The following is a 21198-nucleotide window of genomic DNA, read 5'->3' as shown; positions in this document are numbered from 1 at the left end:
ATGGTCCAGGATAGCTATGCTTGTTTTGTAATCTCTTATGCCTTATTTATGTTTTCTTCTTTGGATATCCATCGTTTTATGTATTAAATGTTCAATGTAATGTTTGAATGCTTTGAACTATTTCCTGTTGAACTTGTAATGGTGCTGTTTCTCTTATAAATCCAAGTTTATTCATTATGGAAGCAATGGTTGATTCAGCAGTTTTCATTACCAATTCTATGTTGCAAGTCAGATTGATTATTGGATTTCATGACAGATTTTTATTTTAGGCTTTACTGTAGTGGTGCTGTGTTATACTAGTCTGTAGTGAAGAGATATTGAACTCAAGGTGATGTGTAATGGTTTATACAACGCAATGTATGATCTTTTACGTGTTTCAATTTATATTTTTATGTGCTCAATTATTGCTGTACTTGCATCAGTTATACGAAGCGGATCAGATTCGAATGGTTCTCATGCTGAAGTCAAGTGGCAGCATACTGTATGATATTTGATAAGCAATACCAGTCTATCAATACTAGCATTCTTCTTTAAGCAATTCCTAAATGTTTTACTGTCCTAGAGTTTACTATAAATACCAAAGAGAAACTTGTGTGTTTGAGCGCATATGTGAGCTCCACAAGTCCTCAAGTTGTAGAAGATAATAAGCGAGTGATTTAGCAAATTTATAGAAATCAAGACTTGACAACAATAAGCAGTCTGCAACCATCTGTACTATATTACAGAGTCCCTAAAGCAAATTTCGAACAAGATAACTCTCTATGAAGTGACAGCTAGTCACTTCCAATTGCCGGGTGAAACACCAAAGACATGAATGCAGCTGACCGGATCAAGCCTGTGAAGTGTTTAATGGCACAGGAACATGTCGATAACAGTGAAAGCAGACGTGTACAGCTTCGGGATTGTATTGTTGGAGATCATATGCTGTCCAATTGCATATATTTCCTGAAACAGCAAAAGGGTCTCTCCATTCGTTGACTTAGATGTTGGTATTTTTAATATGGAGGATGGGACAATTGATCGAGACTTCAGCAATTCCTTCAATACCGGGTTTAAAGAAATCAGAGAATCCCATCTATGGATTCAACCGAGTTTCTGAAGTGATGTCCTCTTGAAAGAACATGGTCCAGAATAGCTATGCTTGTTTTGCAATCTCTTGTGGCTTATTTATGTTTTCTTCTTTGGATATCCATCGTTTATGTATAAAATGTTCAATGTAATGTTTGAATGCTCTGAACTATTTCCTGTTGAACTTGTAATGGTGCTGTTTCTCTTATAAATCTAAGTTGATTCATTATGGAAGCAATGGTTGATTCAGCAGTTTTCAACTTTTCATTACCAATTCTATGTTGCAAGTCAGATTGATTATTGGATTTCATGACAGATTTTTATTTTAGGCTTTAGAACAGGATATCTGTTAAGCTCATGTGAAACATATCCCTTACAGAACTTATCAAGCTCCCTGGAAAAAAAAGACTTACAATTAATTTAAAAATCACCCTAGTATTTCCAAAAATCAAATTAAATAACAAACAGGGATCAGTGGAATTAGGCCCTCTAAAACAACTAGAAAGATGACTAAAATATACATTGTTTCCTCAATTCCAGTGCAGAAGATAAGCCATTTCTTAGTAGAAGATTCAACTCTCTCATTTTACTAGGAAGCTTGTGTGTTTGAGCGAATATATGTGAGCTCCACAAGTCCTAAAGTTCTAGAAGATAATAAGCGAGTGATTTAGCAAATTTATAGAAATCAAGACTTTAAAAACTTGACAACAATAAGCAGTCTGCAACCATCTGTACTACTACTATATTAAAGCGTCCCTAAAGCAAATTTCGATCAAGATAACACTCTATGAAGTGATAGACACTTCCAGCTGCCGGGTGAAACACCAAAGACATGAATGCAGCTGACTGGATCAAGCCTGTGAAGTGTTTAATACTTGTCACCAGGGAAGAAGCGGCCAAGCTGTAATTTAATAAGAACGAATCAAGCAACAAAAAGAACAAGGGACCCTTTTAATGAACTAGTGAGCGGATTAAGGACACATATCATTAGAGCTAGAGAATCTCATCAGTACACATTCTAATATCATCTCAAAATTTCAAGTCCATATATATTATGGTGCCCATCTCATACATCATTACTCACAAGCCCACACCAAAGGGACTCAGATCGAGATATATATATATATATATATATATATATATATATATATATATATATATATATATATATATATATATATATATATATAACACTATCAGGGATTCAATTTGGAAATACGCCTGAAATTATATAAATAAGTTCCAGCAAGCAACAAAAGATTTATTTTGCTACTTCTTGGGTTGAGTATATTATGTTTCCTACTCCTAGATGGAATAGGTTTTCTAGTTTGATATCGAGTTTGGCTGGTAATACCACTATAATATCTAAAAATACAAGAACAGACCAAGTTAATTATTGTTGTGTTTATTGCCTCTCTCATAGTTTCAACAGAATGGAAGCTGGAAGCTCTAATTTTCTGGCCGTAGCTGATGAAAGTGTTCTAGTAGAAATTCTCTCAAAACTGCCTCTCAAGTCTATATATAGGTTTAGGTGTGTATCGAAAGAGTGGAATGCTCTCACTAGAACTTCATATTTCCTTGACAGACATCGTCTTCACAGCTCTCGCCGCCTCCTCCTCATCTCCTCTTCTTTTCTTGCTGATCAGAAACCAGCTGGAATCTCATTACTTGCCGACGAAGAAACGGCACTTTCAAGTTTGAATATACCTTTCCTCCCCAACGATGCAAGATGGGATTTAGATTTTGTGGGATCTAGTAATGGGTTAGTTTGCTGTAATAAGTTTCTTGATGGTAATGTATTAGCCATAATAGTATGGAACCCAGCAACAACACAATTTAGTTATCATCGTCATTCCTTTGAGGAGGAACTTGAGAATGCTACTTCCTATCCTCTTATAGGTTTTGATTTCATGCATAGCACCAATGTGTACAAAATGGTGGAAGTTTTCCCATATGGTAGTGATGATCCGGATGATCCCCTAAAACTTGATTTTGGAGCCGCAGTCTTCACCCAGAATACACCTTCTTGGAGAGTAGTTGAGTCGAGAATTGGACTTGCATCATGTAAAATGTGTTATACAAATCAGTCTACTACCTTGAATGGAGTGCTGTATTGGTTGGTAGAGCATACATCCAATGGGTTTGCTGTCGTTTCGTTTAGTTTACATGATGAGGCCTTCAAGGATATATGTAAATCACTACCAGAAGAAATACGCTATGTCAGTGACAATGGCGTCTTCCCAACATTAGTTTCATGGAGAAATTCACTTGCAGTTGTAGGTGTGGATCAGGGTGACAACTTAGTGCTTTGGGTGGACAGTACTGCTGATCAGGAATCTGATTGGATTGAACAAATGAGAATCAGATGGCCGTCACTATGTGAAGGAAGTTGGTTGTTATTGAGAGGAGTTTGGAAGGATCAATTTGTTTTCAGCAAAAAAGGATATGAAGTTGGTGCACATAATGAGCCGGACAACCTGTTTTTGTATAACCCTATAACCGAGGCATTGAGAAAGGTACATGGAGAAAGAAACAATTTTTTTAGATTTGCAGTAAGTTATGCAGAGAGCAATGTCCAGCCATAGTAAATAGGTAATGTATAGATGATCAAAGTTGTAAGTGGATCAAGTCAAAATGGTTATCAGTTCAATGAAAGTTCGAAGTCTTCTTTTTGTAACAGATATAAGTCAAAATTAAAGTTTCAACTAGTATTAATGCATCTTCATTGCTCTTATATCAGTCCATTGATCCCGAATCCTACTATTTTTGTTAGACTTGATTCCAATTTAAATATGGTTCAGATCATTCGACCTCTGGACTTGATCTCACACTCTAGATGTTTAATGATCCTACCATGACCTAATTGGTTGTTGTAACATGCAGAGGTCTGGTATACCGCAGTTGTATATGTAGGCTGCAGATTTCAATCGTTGCTGCAAAAGCATGTGGCCATTGAAGATGCTTTTGGAATGAGAGCCTGGTTCTGGAGTGGAGTGGTTGATATAATGCAATGTATGACCTTCTGCGCGGTCTAATTTGTATATGCATATTCATTGATGATGTTCTTGTTTGAAGGAAACGTACTGTTCTATAAATCTACAAATGGAGTTGAGTACTCTGATATTACCAATCTCTAAATCCCTCAAGTGTTAACCTGTCTTGTTTGCAGGAAGTAAGGTACTGTACTTTCTGTATGAATTATTATGTTTAACAAGATAAAAGCCTAGAAGTAACCCTATCATTCTCATCAAAAACAAGTGACCCCATCATTCCCAAAGTCTGATCAAATGAATCAAATCTCCACATTTCTCAAAAGACATTTCCTATTAGAAGATTCAATTCTGGCGGTTTACTATATGAATGCACCTGTGAGTCTGAGCTCAAATATTATTTAAACCTATAATCCTAGAGATTAGTAGATAAACCGCCAGAGCTTTTCAAAAAGTATTTATAGAAATCAAGTACGCTTAAGATAACAATAAGCAGTCTATAACGATCTGTGCTACTACTACATTACAGTCCCAAAAGCAAATGTTCAACAAGATAACATTCCTATCAAGTCATAGACAGTTCCAGTTCCAAAGGAAGACTTTTCAGACTGGTGGAAACACCATATAGAAGACATGAATGCAGCTGACCGCCCCCTATGAAATCTTCAGTATTTGAGAGGAGACTGCTGGGTTGGCAACAATCCAAAGCGCTTCTTCAGAAGATATCTTTGCCTTGAATACTTGTCATCAGGGGAGAAGCGGGCTGCAATTGATAAAGGAGATTGAAGCAGGTTAGAAACAAAAAGGAACCAGGAACCTTTTTCATGAAACAGTCAGCAGATAGAGAACTTTCTCCCTGAGCCAATCATCTCAAATTAAAAAATTAGATCAATGAAAAGAAACAACTATTGTGGCCCAATCCGGTGCCAATCAACTAAATTATCAGCAGTGGAATTCATCTCAAAAGCATTTTCCTTCTAAGAAACCTACACCAAATGTATACAGTATGCAGTCGCTTAGATCATATCATACTACAGGCATTATTTGAACTCCATAAAGAATACAAAGTTCCAGCGACTGTATATGCTGAATTAGACTAGCAACAAACTAAAATGCCCATAGGAAAATTTCAATTTTAAGGATCTAGAAACTTTGAATGGAATAAAAGGTTATCAGCTAGGAATTTAGAACTAGAGTGTGTTTCAGCTGTCTGTAATGATAATGTTAGCAGATTCAGGATCCTAAGACTGCATTGTTTACCGAACGCAAGGTCATTTTTACACAAAACAGAAGCAAAAAAAAAAAAAACAAACAGAAACAGAAAAAAGAAAGATATACCACAATGACCCTTATTATCCAACAGCTGCAGCAAGACACAATACAAATTCCAGAAAAGCCTATTCAGACTACTACATCAACAACAAATGCAGTTGAGCGGAATAAAAACAACTATCTTACCAGGGTGGGCAGATTGCGTAGCAAGCCCCAGTGGTGATTCTTTCTGCATTCAGAAAAAGCAATAAAAGCTAAGTGATAACAGAAACCAATGGAGAAAAAATCCAAAGGCCAACAACCCAACACATGGATATAAACCAATAATAGTCGCATTCAGCCGGTCTTCCCCATTGTACTTAAAACCTCAAAATTATGTACCAGTACATGTTTATTAGCTAATGTGTTATAAAAAGAGCTACAACACTGACAATCATCACAAACCTTGGTGGTGTAGACTTTATCACCATTCTCGTTGATGTAGAACTGAAGATACATAGTAACTCTTTCTTATTCAACCTCCTGAAAAATCAAACCAATACCACATTAACCCAACACACGATTCTTGCTATGAAACCCCAATAATCCGCCCAACAATTCCATCATCAAACTCATAACCCCTAAACATGAAAAATCACATCATACCCAACTGATTTCAGACCCAGAAAAAAAACATTCGCAAACATAATCTTAAAGATTTCCACGCATAAAATTCATAAACCCTAAACAAAAAGAAAAAAAATTCTTGTAAGAAAAACCCTAAAAATTCATACCTGAAAAGCTCAAATGTAGGCGCGGAGGAGGGTTCGCCCTAGGGTTTAAGAAGAGGAAGACTCCTGAGATTTTACACACTATATAATATATATACGCCTTTCTTTATCTCGAAATTCCAAAATTGCCCTTATATCGGATCCTCCAATCGGATCTGAAACCGGCCCAATAGTATAGGGGCAAAAACGTAATAATAGCACAGAGAATGTTTGACATTTGAAGCACACCCTCTTCTTCTTCAAACCCACGTTTCCTTCACACACAGCAAAGCAAAGCTGAGACCTTCCCCTCACCTTCTTCCCATTACTTCAAATCCACGTGAAACCCACCTCTAAATTTCAATTCTCTCAGCTCCGACCACAATTCAATTTCCAAAAGCTACATTCTTTCCTTACTAGCTAATTACCAGAGCCCCGCATTTGGTGACCGGAATCCGATACGCCATGTCGTTTGAGGACGAGGAGGAGTCGTTCGAGCACACGCTGCTGGTGGTGCGCGAGGTCGCCGTCTACAAAATCCCGCCGCGGTCGACGTCCGGCGGGTACAAGTGCGGCGAGTGGCTCCAGTCCGACAAGATCTGGACGGGTCGCCTCCGGGTCGTGTCCTGCAAGGACCGCTGCGAGATCCGGCTCGAGGATCCCAACTCCAGCGAGCTCTTCGCCGCCTGCTTCGTCCCGCCGGGGCAGCGCGAGACCTCCGTCGAGACCGTCCTCGACTCCTCCCGCTACTTCGTCCTCAAGATCGAGGACGGCGCCGGCAAGCACGCCTTCATCGGCCTCGGGTTCGCCGAGCGCAACGAGGCCTTCGATTTCAACGTCGCGCTCTCCGATCACGACAAGTACGTCAAGCGAGAGACTGATAATGACGTCGGCGGCGGCGGCGGCGGCGGCGGCGACGACGACAGTCACATTGAGGTTCACCCGGCGGTGAATCACAGATTGAAGGTAGCAAAGTTCAAATCTTCAAACTTCAGTTTTTTGTACATTTTCGTTGGATTAAGAAATTTGGTTGGGATCTGTAGGAAGGTGAGACGATAAGGATAAATGTGAAGCCGAAGCCGACGAGTGGGACCGGGATGCTGTCAGCAGCTGGGCTATCCGGGTCGGCAAAGCCCAAATCGCCGGCTTTAAGCCTGGCCCCGCCACCCGGGTCCGGGAAACTCAGGTCACCTCTGCCGCCCCCTCCAAATGATCCTGTTGCTGCTAGGATCAGCTCTGGTGGTGTCAAACCTCCACAGGATAATGCAAGAAAGAGCTCCGACCCGTTATCGGATCTTTCCCAAATTGAGGTATGGAAATGTAACTAACTCTCAGTGTTGCTTTTGAGTTTAGTAGCTTGCTAGTTGCTGGAATTGTTAGCTCATAATGATTAAAGCATGGAGTTTGGAACTTATAGCATGTTTTGATAATCATTAGCTATAGCATGATTGCTCCCATGGGAATTGTGAATCGTGCAGCAATTTTCTGGTGTTTATATTGCATTTAGATCTTAGAATTGGTGTACTATATTGAATGGAAATCTGGAAGGCTGTTTTTCACACATGCTTACATTTTTTGCCTATATATGGCGTATGCTTATCATCAATGTTTTGGCAAGGAAAAAGATAACCTCTTCTTCTACAAATGAGCGCGGTTGATACACATTTGCTATGCAGCTTCTTAACCTTGTATACAAATGTGTGATTTATGGTATATTTACTCATTATCATTTTCAGAGGAATCTGCCTCCAGCAAATGGATCAGGATCATCCACAAAGACAAATGCAGTAGGATGGGCAGCTTTCTGATGGAGTGAGCATTTGTTAATTATAATCAAAGTCTTCATTTTATTGTTTTTTTTTTTCCTTTTTTTTTCTGTGAGGAAAAAGTGAGAAAGGAAAATGTGAGAAGAGAAAGAAAGAACAATGTACCAAATACTTGAGATATGGAAAATTGTTATTCTGCAATGTATTTTCTTTTGTCTTGTTATCAATGTTCTTTTCTGCAGCCGGCACTGCAACTTGAAATTTGAACTTTTAACTTGTATATAATAGAGAGGTGTTTTATCTGTTTAGTTGCTATTTGCTCAGTTTATTTATTCTTAGTTGGATGATAATGCACACCCTCTTCAAATTTGACTCTGTTGGTTTGAGATGGATTGCCATTTTGTTTTGACTTTTTGTCTCTTTCTCCTACTGTCTTCTTTCTCAACTTATTCACTGGTTAAGGCCAGGGCTTAACTTTTGCCTCTTTTTGAATTGTATTGCCTCGTAACTTTTGCCATATCTATTATATTTGCTTTTTCACATATAAAAGTTATAGATGTCCTAAAGTACTAGCATGTTTTCCTCCCCAACCTACAACTAGTTCAAAGGAAGAATGATTCAGATTTATATGGCTTGGAATTCTAGATATGTTTATTATTTCATAGTTGTTGTGTCTGCATTTTCTGCTAAAGAATCAAGTGTGACACAGACAAGAAGTCATTTTGATATTACTCATTCTTGTGTAGATCATATCCCCAACCATGACACGGCCAAAGGAGGGCATGTTACAAAAGTATCGTTGCCTTCCTTTTGGAAACGAAAATAGGCACAAAACCAAAATGCTTTGGTTTGGTCCTGCAGTACTGATTCATTGCAGGAAGATAAATCTTGATGAGTTTGTATTGGTCAAGCTTTCTCATATCTCCTCCAAAATGGTAGGAGACTTGGCCACCGACCACAAAGTCACCTGCGTAATTGATAACACTGGTAGCTAGGCCAAGGATTTGCTCAGCTACGCTAATTGAACATTAGGTTTTGAACAATTCATATGATAACACTGGTAGCTAGGTCAAGGGTTTGCTCAGCTATGCTAATTGAACATTAGGTTTTGAACAATTCACATGTAACTGAGTTCTTATTCCTTAGTCATTTATTAGTTTAAGCATAAAGAAAAGATTGAAAGAAAGTTGAGTTTATAAATTATGAATTAACTATGCTCGGTTTGTCTACAGTATATTATTGTATTAATACATCAAATAGACTATTGGTAGACAAATAATTCTATTTTTGTATTAACTAGTTTGCCTCTACCGAATCATGCCTAATTGATGTACAACGTTCATGCCAAGAGTTGGCAACAAGTTGTGACATTGATCAAATCATGCATGCAGGGTTGCATTGTGTATGCGGAAGAATCCCTCTAACCAAATAAATAAATTCTCACTCCTTAACAATGGCAAACATATGAGCTACCGTATTATACTCCCTCGGTTTATGGAAAACTTGAGGGACATTCACTCGAGCTAAGCGGGCATGAACTTAATTGTCTTGAATTGTTGGGTATTCCACTGTTGTTTTCCTACACCTAGCAAACAACGGGAACGATTCCTTTCGTTTCTAAGATGTGATATTTTGTTTGTACCATAGTTGTACCGATTCAGTGTTTTTTTCCATAGTTTGTAGGTTCACTTCAAGCAAGCTTCATTGTTTTATAATGATTTGACGGGTGACCTAAGTTGTAGAAACCAGATGCGTCGTACAGTAGTGGCAAAGAAACCTAAATGCAACCCGATAAAATGAACTCTAATAAGAAACCTTCTATCGTGTCATTTATGAAAGAGAAGATTATTCTCACAGTTTACAAATTCCTGTACAGATATCAGTGTGGTCATGATCAAAATGGTGTCAAAACCCACCAAAAACTGAGATTCCTTGCCCTACAAAAAGATATTCACAACAATGATTTGAGTAAGGAAACTCCACAAAGAAAAGACTGACTCGGGAGTTTTGAGTGGCTGACAAGCTCTGCAGAACTCAAAATCCACCAACTAATCAGCACTCTCAAGTAACGAATCGATTACTGTTGATGAAACTCTGGCTTTAGAACCCAAACTGATCCGCTCGGGGTTTTCTCTAGCTTTGCTATTTCCTTCAAAAGATTCTTAAACAAGGGAAGATCTTTTGAGGGTATTCTATCCTTAAAATGCTGCACTATTGTGGCAGAATTCGTACTTCCACCTCTTTCTTGGAGGAATGTACAGATCTTACGAATCAGTACTTCAGGTGGCACTCCACCCAAGTTCTGTGACTGCCTAGAAGGCCCAGCATCCACGGCTTTTCCTCTGCTAGAAGAACTAGAAGCCATCCCAAACTGTTGCTCAATTCCAGCTTCAACAGCTTTTTCCTGGTTTCCTCGAATTCTTGCTAGTAATTCAGCAGAAGATAATGCCTTCCCAGCAGATGCCCCAGCCACGAACCCATTTGTTCTACTGTTGGAAACTTCAGCGGAGGGTTTGGTATTACTTATCAATCGGGAATTCACAGTAGAACCAAATTTCCCACGGACAGCTGATGGTGCACCTGCCATTCCTGATTTCCCAGTCCATGTGGGGACAGATACACTGTCACGGCTCCGAAGCATTCGTGAATGGCGCAATGCTTCTGCTGCTCTTTGTGCAACTTGGGAAGCTTGCTCCTCAAGCCTCATCTTCTCTTCATCATGGGCATTCATGATCACATCATGGTTCATAGCACTCTGTAGTGAAAATGAACCAAGTTAAAGAAAAAACGAAAAGAAACTGTAAGAGGAAGATGGAAGTCTGACTTGAGCATTTAAAAATGTCAATAATTTGGAATATATATTATCTCCAACAAACCAGACTTTATAATACAACTAGATATGTGAAATATATCTCTCTTTCTCCAACAAAACCAGAATCCATACCAATGACAACCAAGACTTATTCCAAAACTCTAGTCACCAAAAAGTGACTGCAATCATTTCAGTATTTTACTGAAGACAACTAAACAACTTCTGGACTATTTCGTAAAGAAATAATGACAATCTCACCTCACAATAAGTACCACAGTTAACAATACATCCAAATAGGCAAATATTATAATTGAACGATATGTATATAGAAGCACAGAGAAGAAACTTACATGGATCCCTTGCGTGTCAAAAAGACACTTCAGAATATTTGTTTCTTCGTCCACATCGCCCTCACTGTCATCAGCTTTTTCTTTTCCATTTCTCCTTGATGATTCAATCTCAGAGTTCTTTCTTTTGCCAGCAGAAGCATTGGCATATGGTACAGTAACTTTCTTAGACCCTCGCGTACTGTGGTCATCTTTCTGAGCACAAACAACATTGGCATCTTCAGATAACTGCCCAAATATATTAGCTGTTTCAGTAGCCCCACTGTCTCCCTCATCATTCAGAATGAAGAGATCCTTCATATCTCGAGCTTTAAAGAACCTTCTCTGCTGGGGGTTTTTCAATATCTTATTCGTGAGAAAATGTTTGTAAATCTGTCTATGATACACCTTCTCTTCTATAGTTCCACGAGTAATCAATCTATATATAGTTACGTCCCGCTTCTGACCAATACGCCAAGCACGCTCCCTGGCCTATTATTAAGATTACAAAAGTATGTTTCACCAGACAGAAAGATTTCAAGTTTTTCAAATGAGATTAAGAGAATGCTGTAAATATTATTTTAATCAGAAACACAACAGAAGAATCTGTTCTCCTGAATGCTGATAAGGTCTCACAAGGAAACATATCTATCAAAACTAACAAATATAGTAACCTTTGCAATGGACAAAACTAGTTTAGAAATTCCAACATCTGCATCCAACCTTCAAATTGAAAGAATAATCAAGCCAAAAAGAAAAAATATGAAAAAATACCTGCATGTCAGTTGAAGGGTTCCAGTCAGGGTCAAAGATGAGCACCCTATTTGCACCTGTCAAATTTGTCCCTAGACCTCCTACTTTAGTCGTAAGGATGAAAATAAACACATCATTTGAGTTGTTAAATTCATCTATTAAGGCCATTCTGTGTTTGATGGCAGTCAGACCATCCATCCTTCTGTAGCTATATTCACCAGCGACCAGAAAACTTTCAATAATGTCAAGCATTTGTTGGGTTTGCGTAAATAGAAGAACACGATGACCTTGCTCCTTCCAAGCTTTAAGAACTTGGGCAATAACTTTCATTTTCCCACTGCGCTCAGGATTCCCATAATCAGGATTCTGGCCAGCATGTTCCCTCTCAAGCAGATCAGGGTGGTTGCAAATTTTACGCATCACATCAATTCCATAAAGTGAATTCCTATTGCCGTCCAAAATCTGTTCCACATCAGAGCTGGCAAGAAAAGCTCTATATGTAGATCGTTGCTCAGTGGTGAGGCTGCAAAAGATGACATGTTCAGTCTTCTTAGGAAGATGTGCATTCACATCAGCCTTCATGCGCCGGAGGAGATACGGCATGATCAGATCTCGCAGAACCACAGCACACCTGCACAATATAAAATTGTAGATTATGTATATAACTCTGAACAATTTGGGGAAATAGAGTTAAGAAAAGAGCATTTCACAATTATGTGTAATTTTTTTTTCTTTAATGGCTGAATTCCAAATAACTCAAATAGTCAAAAAATCTTCCAATAATTGTTACATAAAAGTAATAATTCAGTTCTGCACATTGCACAGTGAAAAAGTAGCCATCGTCTGATCCTTTTCTAAATGTAAAAGATATCAAATGTGAACCTGTAAGCTGTGGATACTTGTAACGGTGAAGCATTCGCATAACCGCCAACAGATATGGGAACGGCAAACTCAGCCTCAAATATGGGCAAAACCCCCAACTTTCCAGGGAAGACAAAATCAAACAAGGACCACAGTTCAGTCAGCTTGTTCTGAATTGGGGCACCCGTCATGATAATACGGTGTACTGTTTGTAACTGTTTACAAACTAGAGTAATTTCTGCGTTTGGATTCCGAATTCGGTGTCCTTCATCCAAAACTGCATAACCCCAGTCAACGTCCAGCAATTTTTCCCCAACGATACGAAGTTGCTCATAAGTTGTAATAAGCAACCCAGATTCTGACCTCAAAACACGATTTATCAAGGCATCCCATTTTTTGGCACCTTTGGATGATACAGGTCTCTCATAATCACTATCCAGTGAACCTTCACTATCAGAATCACTTCCAGAAGATTTATATTGTTTTTTTCTATTACTTGAGTCCTGAGCAGAATCATGAAGTAACTCCACATGAAAGCTTGGGTACCATTTCTTAGCCTCCCTTCTCCATTGTCGCAATAGTGTAACTGGGCATACAATAATGCTTGGTTTGTACATACGACTGAAATGCAGTGCACCAAGGAAAGATAAGACCTGGATGGTTTTACCAAGACCCATCTCATCTCCAATGATTCCACCTGCTTTTTGGCAATGCAATTCCCAGAGCCACTGGACCCCTACTTTTTGATAGTCAAAAAGTTGTTCAAAAATGTACTCAGGGATTTTCAAGCCCCCTTCAAGGGTAACATGAGGATACTCATCATCATCTACATCTCCAGTATCTTCCTGGTTTTCTTCTTCCCTGGGGGTGCTCACCTCTGCAAGTAAAACAACATGTCTCATCATCAAAGTCCTCAACATGTCTGATCTTTAAACCTCAAGCATTATTTAATCATAAATGTTAAATGCTAAACTGTAGACATGACATAACATACTAATAAATCCAAGTCAAACTGTGTAAAGAAACCCTGTTATACACTGTTATTGACACCAGGCAAAGTCGTAGGCATGCTATAAAATAACTTACTTGTAGAGAATAGATATAACAATGCTACAACAACTTTCTTTTAGAACATTCCTCTCTGTCATACAACTACCAAACACCACAAGTCGTAGGAGATTACTGAACATACCATTTCCGTTCAAATTCATTTCCTCAAGAGAAATGTGATTTCTCCATCGCTTCTCAGGCAAAGGACGCTTCCTTCTTGTTCCTGATTTTTTGTTCTTCTGTGTATCATTTTCAAGGGATTGGGGGATTTTCAGAGGTTTCCTTAGCCTCTGGAAAGGATAGGTGGCGGCCTCAAGCCTTGGTAGAGCTTCCGAATCAAGCAGCTTTGTAGTTGGGCGGGCTTGTGCAGCCTTTGATATTGATTGGGCTGCTCTAGCAACACTGGCTGAAAACAAATCATCATTTCTGTCTTCTTCTGCGGGATCGTTATGCCTCTGAGATGGCCCTCCATCTTGAAGGCGGCGTTCAAAGCCCTTTAGTTTATGGAAAGGAGTTAAGATCCCTTTTCGAACTAATTCATCTCTTTCCTGGCATATCAACAGCTTAAGGTTAGCTATCCTGTTCTCTCTTCCTTTTTTTCAACAATAAACAATTTAGAACTAATCATTTCTACAAACTTACTGATAATTCCTTAATCACTCATATTCCCAGAGCAAAATTTTGAAACAACATAATGTGAACAAGATTATACTGTGTTCAGTTGAACTCACCGTTTCAACAAACCCCGTGGAGGCTGCATCCAACACGGCATCAAAATCATCATCCTCATCAAATGAGACTGTTTTAACCCGCTTTTCTTGTTTTTTGCCAGACTTCTGAACCTGTTTCAACTTCCTCTTGGGTGCAGGCTTTTCCTTGACAATATTAGACAAGACTCTGTCAAACTCAATACCCTTAGAAGGTCTTTGCTTGCCCAAGTCCGAAAGCTCTTTCTCAAGTTGAGCCTTTGTTTTCTTCAGACTCCGTAGTCTATCAGTGGCCAAAGCATGCTGAAGGTTATCAGAAGCCTCGACATTATCCTCCATATCCACCCCTTCCTCGCCATCACCACCATGACCAATGCCATCTTCATTCCCGCCTTGTTCATGCTCGACAGTGGATGCCACCGCATCGATTTCAAACTCAACAGCCCTCAATTTGTTATAGAGTTTGGCGTGGCTGGCCGCGGATGGGTCAACACTCTCCGGTTTCTCCCCCAACTCCTCCTCCTCATTGCTCCCTCCAGCCTCACCAATGTTACCGGCATTGCCATTATTCTTTGCCTACAGTTAAGTACTAACTACAGTCAATTCCTAAACTTCCATTACCAAATCCATTATCTTTTAGCAGCTAAAAATCATGGTTTCGATTAAACTATTAAAGTGGCATACAAAGCAATGCAATGCAATTGGAATTCGAATATTGGCATACCTCAGATAGAATGTCCCTCTCAATATCTTCGGGATTGGCCGACGTGACGCCCAAGCTGCTCAGCAAAATCCTATCTTCGTCTTCCTCCATGCTACTGTATCATATTTAATCTTCTAATTAGAGGCGATTAGGGCATCAGTCCAATTCCAATAGAGAATTAAGCGTGAATACCAAAGCAATTAAGGAAAATTCTTACCTTACGATTCACGCTTTGGTGGTGTTTGGGATTCACTGATTTTGGGGTTTTGAGAGATCGAAATTAAGATTAGTAATTTAATTTGATTGGGGTTCTGTGTATTAGTCTCCTTCTGTGTGGAGGGTTTTGCAGCTTCTTATGTTGAGAGAGAGAGAGAGAGAGAGAGAGAGAGGGTCAGGGATGTTATACTTTTACCGAGACGTTTGTTTCTATGGCGCGCGAGAGGCGCACGCTTACTAACATGCGCACCTTTGACCAGGTGAGTTTGGGCTCAAGTCAATAAGTCTTTTATCACCTAAAAATTATACTCAATCTTTAACATGTGCGGAGCACATGTCCAGCAATTTCTCTCTTAATTTTATGAAATCTTCTCCTTTTTTCATGGGATGTATTACAATTTTTTCAAATATGATATAGTCTATTGACTATCTTATCCACATATAGAAATAATTTGTTGGGAAAATGATCATTTACCCAATTTTTGGGTCATTTAACCCCATTTACCCAAACAGTCTAAGAGATTCCCCACTTAATCAACAGTTTTCATTTTTAAACCCCAATTACCCAATCTTTTCCTCACGTGCCTGTTTTATCCAAATTTGCTGACCCTTTTGCCCTCTATAACTGAAACGCTTTCAAATTGTAACAGAAACGTGATTTAGGGAGCGAAGCTCTCCGATTTTAGAGAGAGAGAGAGAATCGGCCGGGATTGTAGAGAGAGAAGCTCCCTGGTTTTTGATAGTGGAGCTGTATCATTTTAGAGAGAGAGAGAGAGAGAGAGAGAGAGAGAGAGAGGAGCCGTGCGATTTCAAATTCTGGAGAGAGAAGCTCCCTGGTTCCGGTGTGCGAAGCTCTCCGGCGATTTCAGTGTGGGAAGCTCTCCGGCGATTTGTATTTAGAGCTGGTGGTAGAAGATTTGCGAAGCCTAGAGAGAGAATATCTGCTGCTATTTTCAAATGGAGCGAGGTCGAGATGCTCTGTGTGTTCCTCCACTGTGGTTTGTTTTTTTTTCTTTAGCTCTATCTAATCTGTTTGAGTTTTAGCTCGATTTAATCTGTTTAATGAACAGATCTTCTTGTGTACGAATTGTTGTGTTATTTTCGAACTGAATTTTCTGAATCAGAGATTCGTGTTATGTTTGTTTTGGTTTTGAATTGTTGTTGCAGTTTTGTTATGAATTTCCAGGTGTTTTTGAGTGCATTGTGTTAGTTTAGATTTTCTGTATTAATTTCGTGTTTTTATTGGTGAATTCATGCTTGGATGAGGGTTTGAGCTGTTTCCGAGGTGATCTGGTAGCTCTGATTAAATTTTTGGGAGGCAGTAATATTTCTACTGGGGGGCAGTAATGTGTGTTCAATGATATTTTAGTATCTATAATTGTTGCTTGCTGATCTTTTATTTGAATTCATTTCAATTTATTACATTTTCGAAATTGTTTTTGCTGTTTTGACTATATTATTGGGGACCAGTAGTATGTGTATTGGGGGCAGTAATGTTTTTATGTGATATTAACTCGCTGTAATTGTTGTCTAGGTATCCTTTTCATTATTTTAAAAGTAATTTGGTACTGCTGCTATTTCGTTTTGGTAGTTTTGATTAAATCATTGGGGGGCACATCTCAATTTAATGGGGGGCAGTAATATGTGATGTAGGTTTAATAATAGATTCGTTCGGTTGTGTTTTCTTCGCAGGTCTATGGCTGATCCTCTGGTTGCTAGGTGCCTTTACTCTGGCAAAGGTTATATGATTCCTTTGAATCAATGCATGAGCTACTCTGAGTTGTATGAAGACATTTTCCGTACATTCCAGTTTTTGCCAAGTGATATTATTGAGCTTCAGTATTCAGTTCCAGGTTGTGAAGTTTGTTTTCTTCGTAACGATCGTGATTTCCAGATGCTGTTTTGCTCTGCTAGAATACATAGGTTAGAGTGTGTCGATATTTCAGTTTAAAAGATTGGGGGAGGTTGTAGGAGAACTTGTTCTGTGGATAGTGGGTCGGAAGTGATTGATGAAGATGATTATTTGGGTGATGCATTCAGGACTGAAGTTCACAAGACGTATTTGTTTGATGAGTGGAGTTCTTATATTCATCATGTCGGGGATAAGTTTCATGGTGCTTCTGAGCTCCGTGAGAAGCTCAGGAAGTATGCAATTGCAGTTGGTTTCGAGTTTGTTTTGCTGAGAAATGATTTGGACCGTATTCATGCAGTCTGTGCAAATGTTGGAACCGAAGGATGTGATTGGCATCTTCGTGCTTTTTCATCATCTGCCAATGGTTGCCTTTACATAACAGAGTTGAATAATATTCACACTTGCAAGGGTGTAGTTAGGACTCAAAAGCACAAGCTTTTGGGATCCAAGGTTGTCAAGACTTGCATTGCTGCTGATGTTAGCTATAATCTTTCATTGACGCCAAGGGAGATTATGAGCAAGTTCAAATCAACTTATGGGTTTGATATTTCCTACAAGGTTGCCTTGAAAGCAAAACATCGGGCTAAGGAAGCGATTTATGGTTCCAATGCAGACACGTTTAGCAAGTTATCTTGGTATAAGGAAGCTGTTTTGCAGAGTAATCCCGGCTCTTCTTTTGTGTTGGAAGTTGAACCATCGACAAATCGTTTTCAGAGGCTTTTCGTAGCTTACGGAGGTTGTGTAGAAGGGTTTCAATTCTGTTTGCCTGTGTTGTATGTTGATGGAACGTTTGGTAAGAGCATTTACAAGGGGCAGATTCTGTCTGCAACTGGAAGGAATGGGAATCAAGGTAACTGTATTGTTTATTGCCCCCCCATACATTTATTATTGGCCCCCAGTAATATTGGCTTTTGTTATAGTTTCATCTGTGTGCTTAATATTTCTTGTTCTAGTTTCTTTCATTGTGATAGATATCATTTTTACATTGCTGTGCGACGCTGTGATAGGTTCCTGCCGTTCAATATCAACATTATTGGCCCCCAGTAGACTGATTTTCCTGTGATCTGGTTTATGCAGGTTTCTACCCTCTAGCCATATGTTTTTGTGATTCTGAGACAGATGCAAACTGGACATTCTTTTTCAAGCATTTGAAGAGTCTGCTTGAACCTCAAGGAAAAGTTATCACATTTATTAGTGATCGGGGTGTTGGATTGTTGAGTGCTTTCGATAAGGTATTTGCTGGTAATCCTCATCTGTTTTGTTACAAGCACTTGGTGGCGAACCTTGCCGGTAAATATAGGGGTAAAGGTAATTCAAAATTGATTGAAGATGTTAAGCAGAAGTTTTTTAAGGTTGCATATTCCTCTACTGAGAAGGAATACCGTTTCAATTTGCGGTTGCTTAGAGTAGTTGGTGGTGCCGATATTATTGACCCTTTTCTTGCTGAATTGCCTGTGGAAAATTGGTGCCGTGCATTTTATACTAGTTGCCGATATGGAATTATGGCTAATGGGATTGCTGAATCATTTAACTCTTGGATTGCAATTGAGCGTTTGATGCCAGTCTATTGTATGCTGGACCAGACAAGAATTAAACAAATGGAGATGGCCGGTAAGAGGAGGGAAGAGGCAGAACGTTGGACCACAGAACTAACTCCCAAAATGGAGGAAAGATTGAAGGTGCAAATGGAGAAATCTCGTCGTTTCAGTGTCCATTATTCTAGCCCTGGAGTTTATGAGGTTCGATCTGACTTTTCATATGTAGTCAACATCTCCGATCATTCATGTTCATGTGTGAAATGGCAGATCAATTGTTTTCCTTGTCCTCACGGCCTTGCTGCATTACAGGCTGCTTCTGTAAATGTATATGATTATATTGATAAGTACTTTCAGGTTGATATGTTCAAGAAGAGCTACAGTTTTCCTATATGTCCGATAACCAATGTTGATATGTCTTCTTCAGAATCTGCTTCTGAATGTATATTACCTCCCCTTTCGAAGAGGCCCCCCGGGAGGCCTAGGGTGAAGCGGTTCAAGTCGGTTGGAGAGGCTGAAAAGAAGCTGATTCGTTGTGGTCGTTGTGGCAAAATGGGCACTCATAACAAGTTGAGCTGCACTGAACCTCTCGTTCAGCAGTAGTATATGTTTCTGTAAAGAGTCGTTAGGTTTTGAATTTGTCTACTGGGGGGCAGTAATTGGTTTATTGGGGGCCAGTAATTGTTTATATTCAGGCTCAAATAATCATTTTTCTTTTCAGATGTCAGATTCTTACAGTTGGGATGATTAAAATAGTTTTTACACAGCTGAATTTAAATTTTCCAACAGGTTTAATGCTTACAGGTGGTTTCTGGGGGGCAATAAACATATTAGTGCCCCCCAGTAAACACATCAATTCAAGGACTCCTTGTATATTCAGGCTCAAACAAGCATTATTCTTTTCAGAATACAGAATTATACGTTTGGCTTCTTTGCAGTTGCTTTTAGATAGTTGAAGTCAATTTTCCAACAGGTTTAGCTGTTTTTAGTGCTTACAGTAGGTTTCTGGGGGGGGGGGGGGGCAATAAACAAATTCCTGCCCCCCAGTAATGTCATCTTTTCAATGACATCTACTTATTTGAAACCCTTTTCAAATGTTGCCAACAAATTTAAAAGCCAACTGAGATACTTCTGGCCATCTACTGGGGATATTAGTGGGGCCCAATAGTATTCTGACCTACAAACAACAAATTACTGGGAGGTAGTAACATGTCTACTTTGGATCATTTTGTGTAAGGTGCATGCTTCTAATTGAAGTCAGCCCAATAATGCAGTTCATTTCACCATAGTTTGAAGATAAGGCTAGTACGAGAACTTTACAATCCCTACTCTTCGGATACGAAAACTACATTTCTAAATATGTTATATCTTATCTCGCTCCTCACTTTCTGCCCAATAGTAGGTGCATGAACCTCTCAAGCAATCTTTTCCTCATGTTGTCCCCGCCTTCCTTGGTTGGTTCTACGCCATTTACTATGCTCTCCATGTAATGGAGCATAAAGGGCCCGCAATCACCACTGTAAAAAAGTAAAAATAATTTATGTTTATGAATGTAGGCAGCAACGACAAATGTTACACAACTATTATGACAAATAGGTTGCTTTAATTTACTTACGATGATGTGTTCTGTTGCGGGCAGTCAAAGTCTTCAAAGAGTTCATAGTCTGTCTCCACAACTTTATTCTGTAAGATCCAGTTTCTGGTTTGTTTTTCCTCCTCGGTCATTGCTTCTTCAACAATAATCAGGTTTTCCTTATCATCTTCGCCTTTGCATTTTTCTCGAGTGACATTTGGATCTTGGCTTTCGCCCCGTATTCTCATCTTAGTCAAGTTCACAACATGTATGAATTTCTGTATGTGCTTTACCTGTTTTTTGCAGACATGGAATTTTAGTTCAACAAAAGTATGCTAACAGTATGGAAAACATAAAACTGCATTTGTGGAATTACTACATACCACTCTTGCTGCATTCAGTTGGTACTTCTCCTCATTGGTGAATTCATTGATTGGTGGCCTCAATGAATTCATATGACTGAACCTCCTTGTTTCATTGTCAATTACCAGCAAGGTGTAGTGCATGCTTGTTGTGTGGTGAATTGGTACTAGCACCTTTTTGAAACGGAAGACTGACCACAGGGGTTCATAAATCATTGTCTCGACACCACACTCAAAAGGTCTAGTGTCCTCATCTTGTTCTTTGGTCTGTTCATACTTTATAGCATAGTACTGCATACAGAACGTAACCAAGTTAATTCAAGGTCAAACTAAAAATTATTGGGTAATAATCATTTCCTGACCACAAAAAAACACATTACTGGGGGGCAATAATGTGCCTACTGGCCCCCAATAGACCGACATATACCACTTGATTTACATCCAATACGAAAGAAATAAACAGAACATCTTCAAAACACAAAATGATATATATTCAGTGCCAAAAATTGGGGAATGATCACTCTACTGCCCCCCAGTAGAATG

At 39.1% G+C, this 21198-nt stretch overlaps 5 protein-coding genes across 8 annotated transcripts; 3 read left to right on the top strand and 2 right to left on the bottom strand.

Moving 5' to 3' along the window:
* Nucleotides 1–2501: 2501 nt before the first annotated feature.
* LOC133737748 (F-box protein At5g49610-like) lies at nucleotides 2502–3981 on the top strand. Its single transcript, XM_062165248.1, has 2 exons — nucleotides 2502–3584; nucleotides 3952–3981. The coding sequence occupies exons 1-2, from the start codon at nucleotides 2502–2504 to the stop codon at nucleotides 3979–3981; spliced, it is 1113 nt and encodes a 370-aa protein (XP_062021232.1).
* A 521-nt stretch (nucleotides 3982–4502) lies between these two features.
* Nucleotides 4503–6188, bottom strand: LOC133738987 (H/ACA ribonucleoprotein complex subunit 3-like protein). The gene is made up of 4 exons (XM_062166692.1): nucleotides 6104–6188; nucleotides 5775–5852; nucleotides 5517–5559; nucleotides 4503–4821 (listed from the first exon to the last, which is right to left on the bottom strand). The coding sequence occupies exons 2-4, from the start codon at nucleotides 5826–5828 to the stop codon at nucleotides 4724–4726; spliced, it is 195 nt and encodes a 64-aa protein (XP_062022676.1). The 5' UTR covers nucleotides 5829–5852; nucleotides 6104–6188; the 3' UTR covers nucleotides 4503–4723.
* Nucleotides 6189–6346: 158 nt separating this feature from the next.
* On the top strand, nucleotides 6347–8153 carry LOC133740421 (uncharacterized protein At1g03900). The gene is made up of 3 exons (XM_062168374.1): nucleotides 6347–7045; nucleotides 7123–7389; nucleotides 7816–8153. Exons 1-3 carry the CDS (start codon nucleotides 6545–6547, stop codon nucleotides 7885–7887), a joined length of 840 nt encoding a protein of 279 aa, XP_062024358.1. The 5' UTR covers nucleotides 6347–6544; the 3' UTR covers nucleotides 7888–8153.
* A 1489-nt stretch (nucleotides 8154–9642) lies between these two features.
* Nucleotides 9643–15474, bottom strand: LOC133736619 (protein CHROMATIN REMODELING 8). Of its 4 annotated transcripts, none has more exons than XM_062164168.1 (8): nucleotides 15275–15474; nucleotides 15079–15191; nucleotides 14379–14930; nucleotides 13790–14195; nucleotides 12619–13474; nucleotides 11758–12367; nucleotides 11008–11475; nucleotides 9643–10600 (listed from the first exon to the last, which is right to left on the bottom strand). In XM_062164168.1, the coding sequence occupies exons 2-8, from the start codon at nucleotides 15166–15168 to the stop codon at nucleotides 9923–9925; spliced, it is 3660 nt and encodes a 1219-aa protein (XP_062020152.1). In that variant the 5' UTR covers nucleotides 15169–15191; nucleotides 15275–15474; the 3' UTR covers nucleotides 9643–9922. The 4 variants fall into 4 exon arrangements, with proteins under 4 accessions (XP_062020152.1, XP_062020153.1, XP_062020151.1 ...); XM_062164169.1 differs by having other exon boundaries at nucleotides 15079–15188; XM_062164167.1 differs by having other exon boundaries at nucleotides 15079–15172.
* Nucleotides 15475–18687: 3213 nt separating this feature from the next.
* On the top strand, nucleotides 18688–19323 carry LOC133737747 (uncharacterized). Its single transcript, XM_062165247.1, has one exon. It carries the CDS (start codon nucleotides 18688–18690, stop codon nucleotides 19321–19323), a length of 636 nt encoding a protein of 211 aa, XP_062021231.1.
* Nucleotides 19324–21198: the final 1875 nt, after the last annotated feature.

Source organism: Rosa rugosa, chromosome 3 (genome assembly GCF_958449725.1).
Source record: "Rosa rugosa chromosome 3, drRosRugo1.1, whole genome shotgun sequence".
NCBI classification, from domain to species: Eukaryota; Viridiplantae; Streptophyta; class Magnoliopsida; order Rosales; family Rosaceae; genus Rosa; species Rosa rugosa.
Note: the sequence above shows the minus strand (reverse complement) of the source record. Positions and strands in the feature narration are given on the sequence as shown.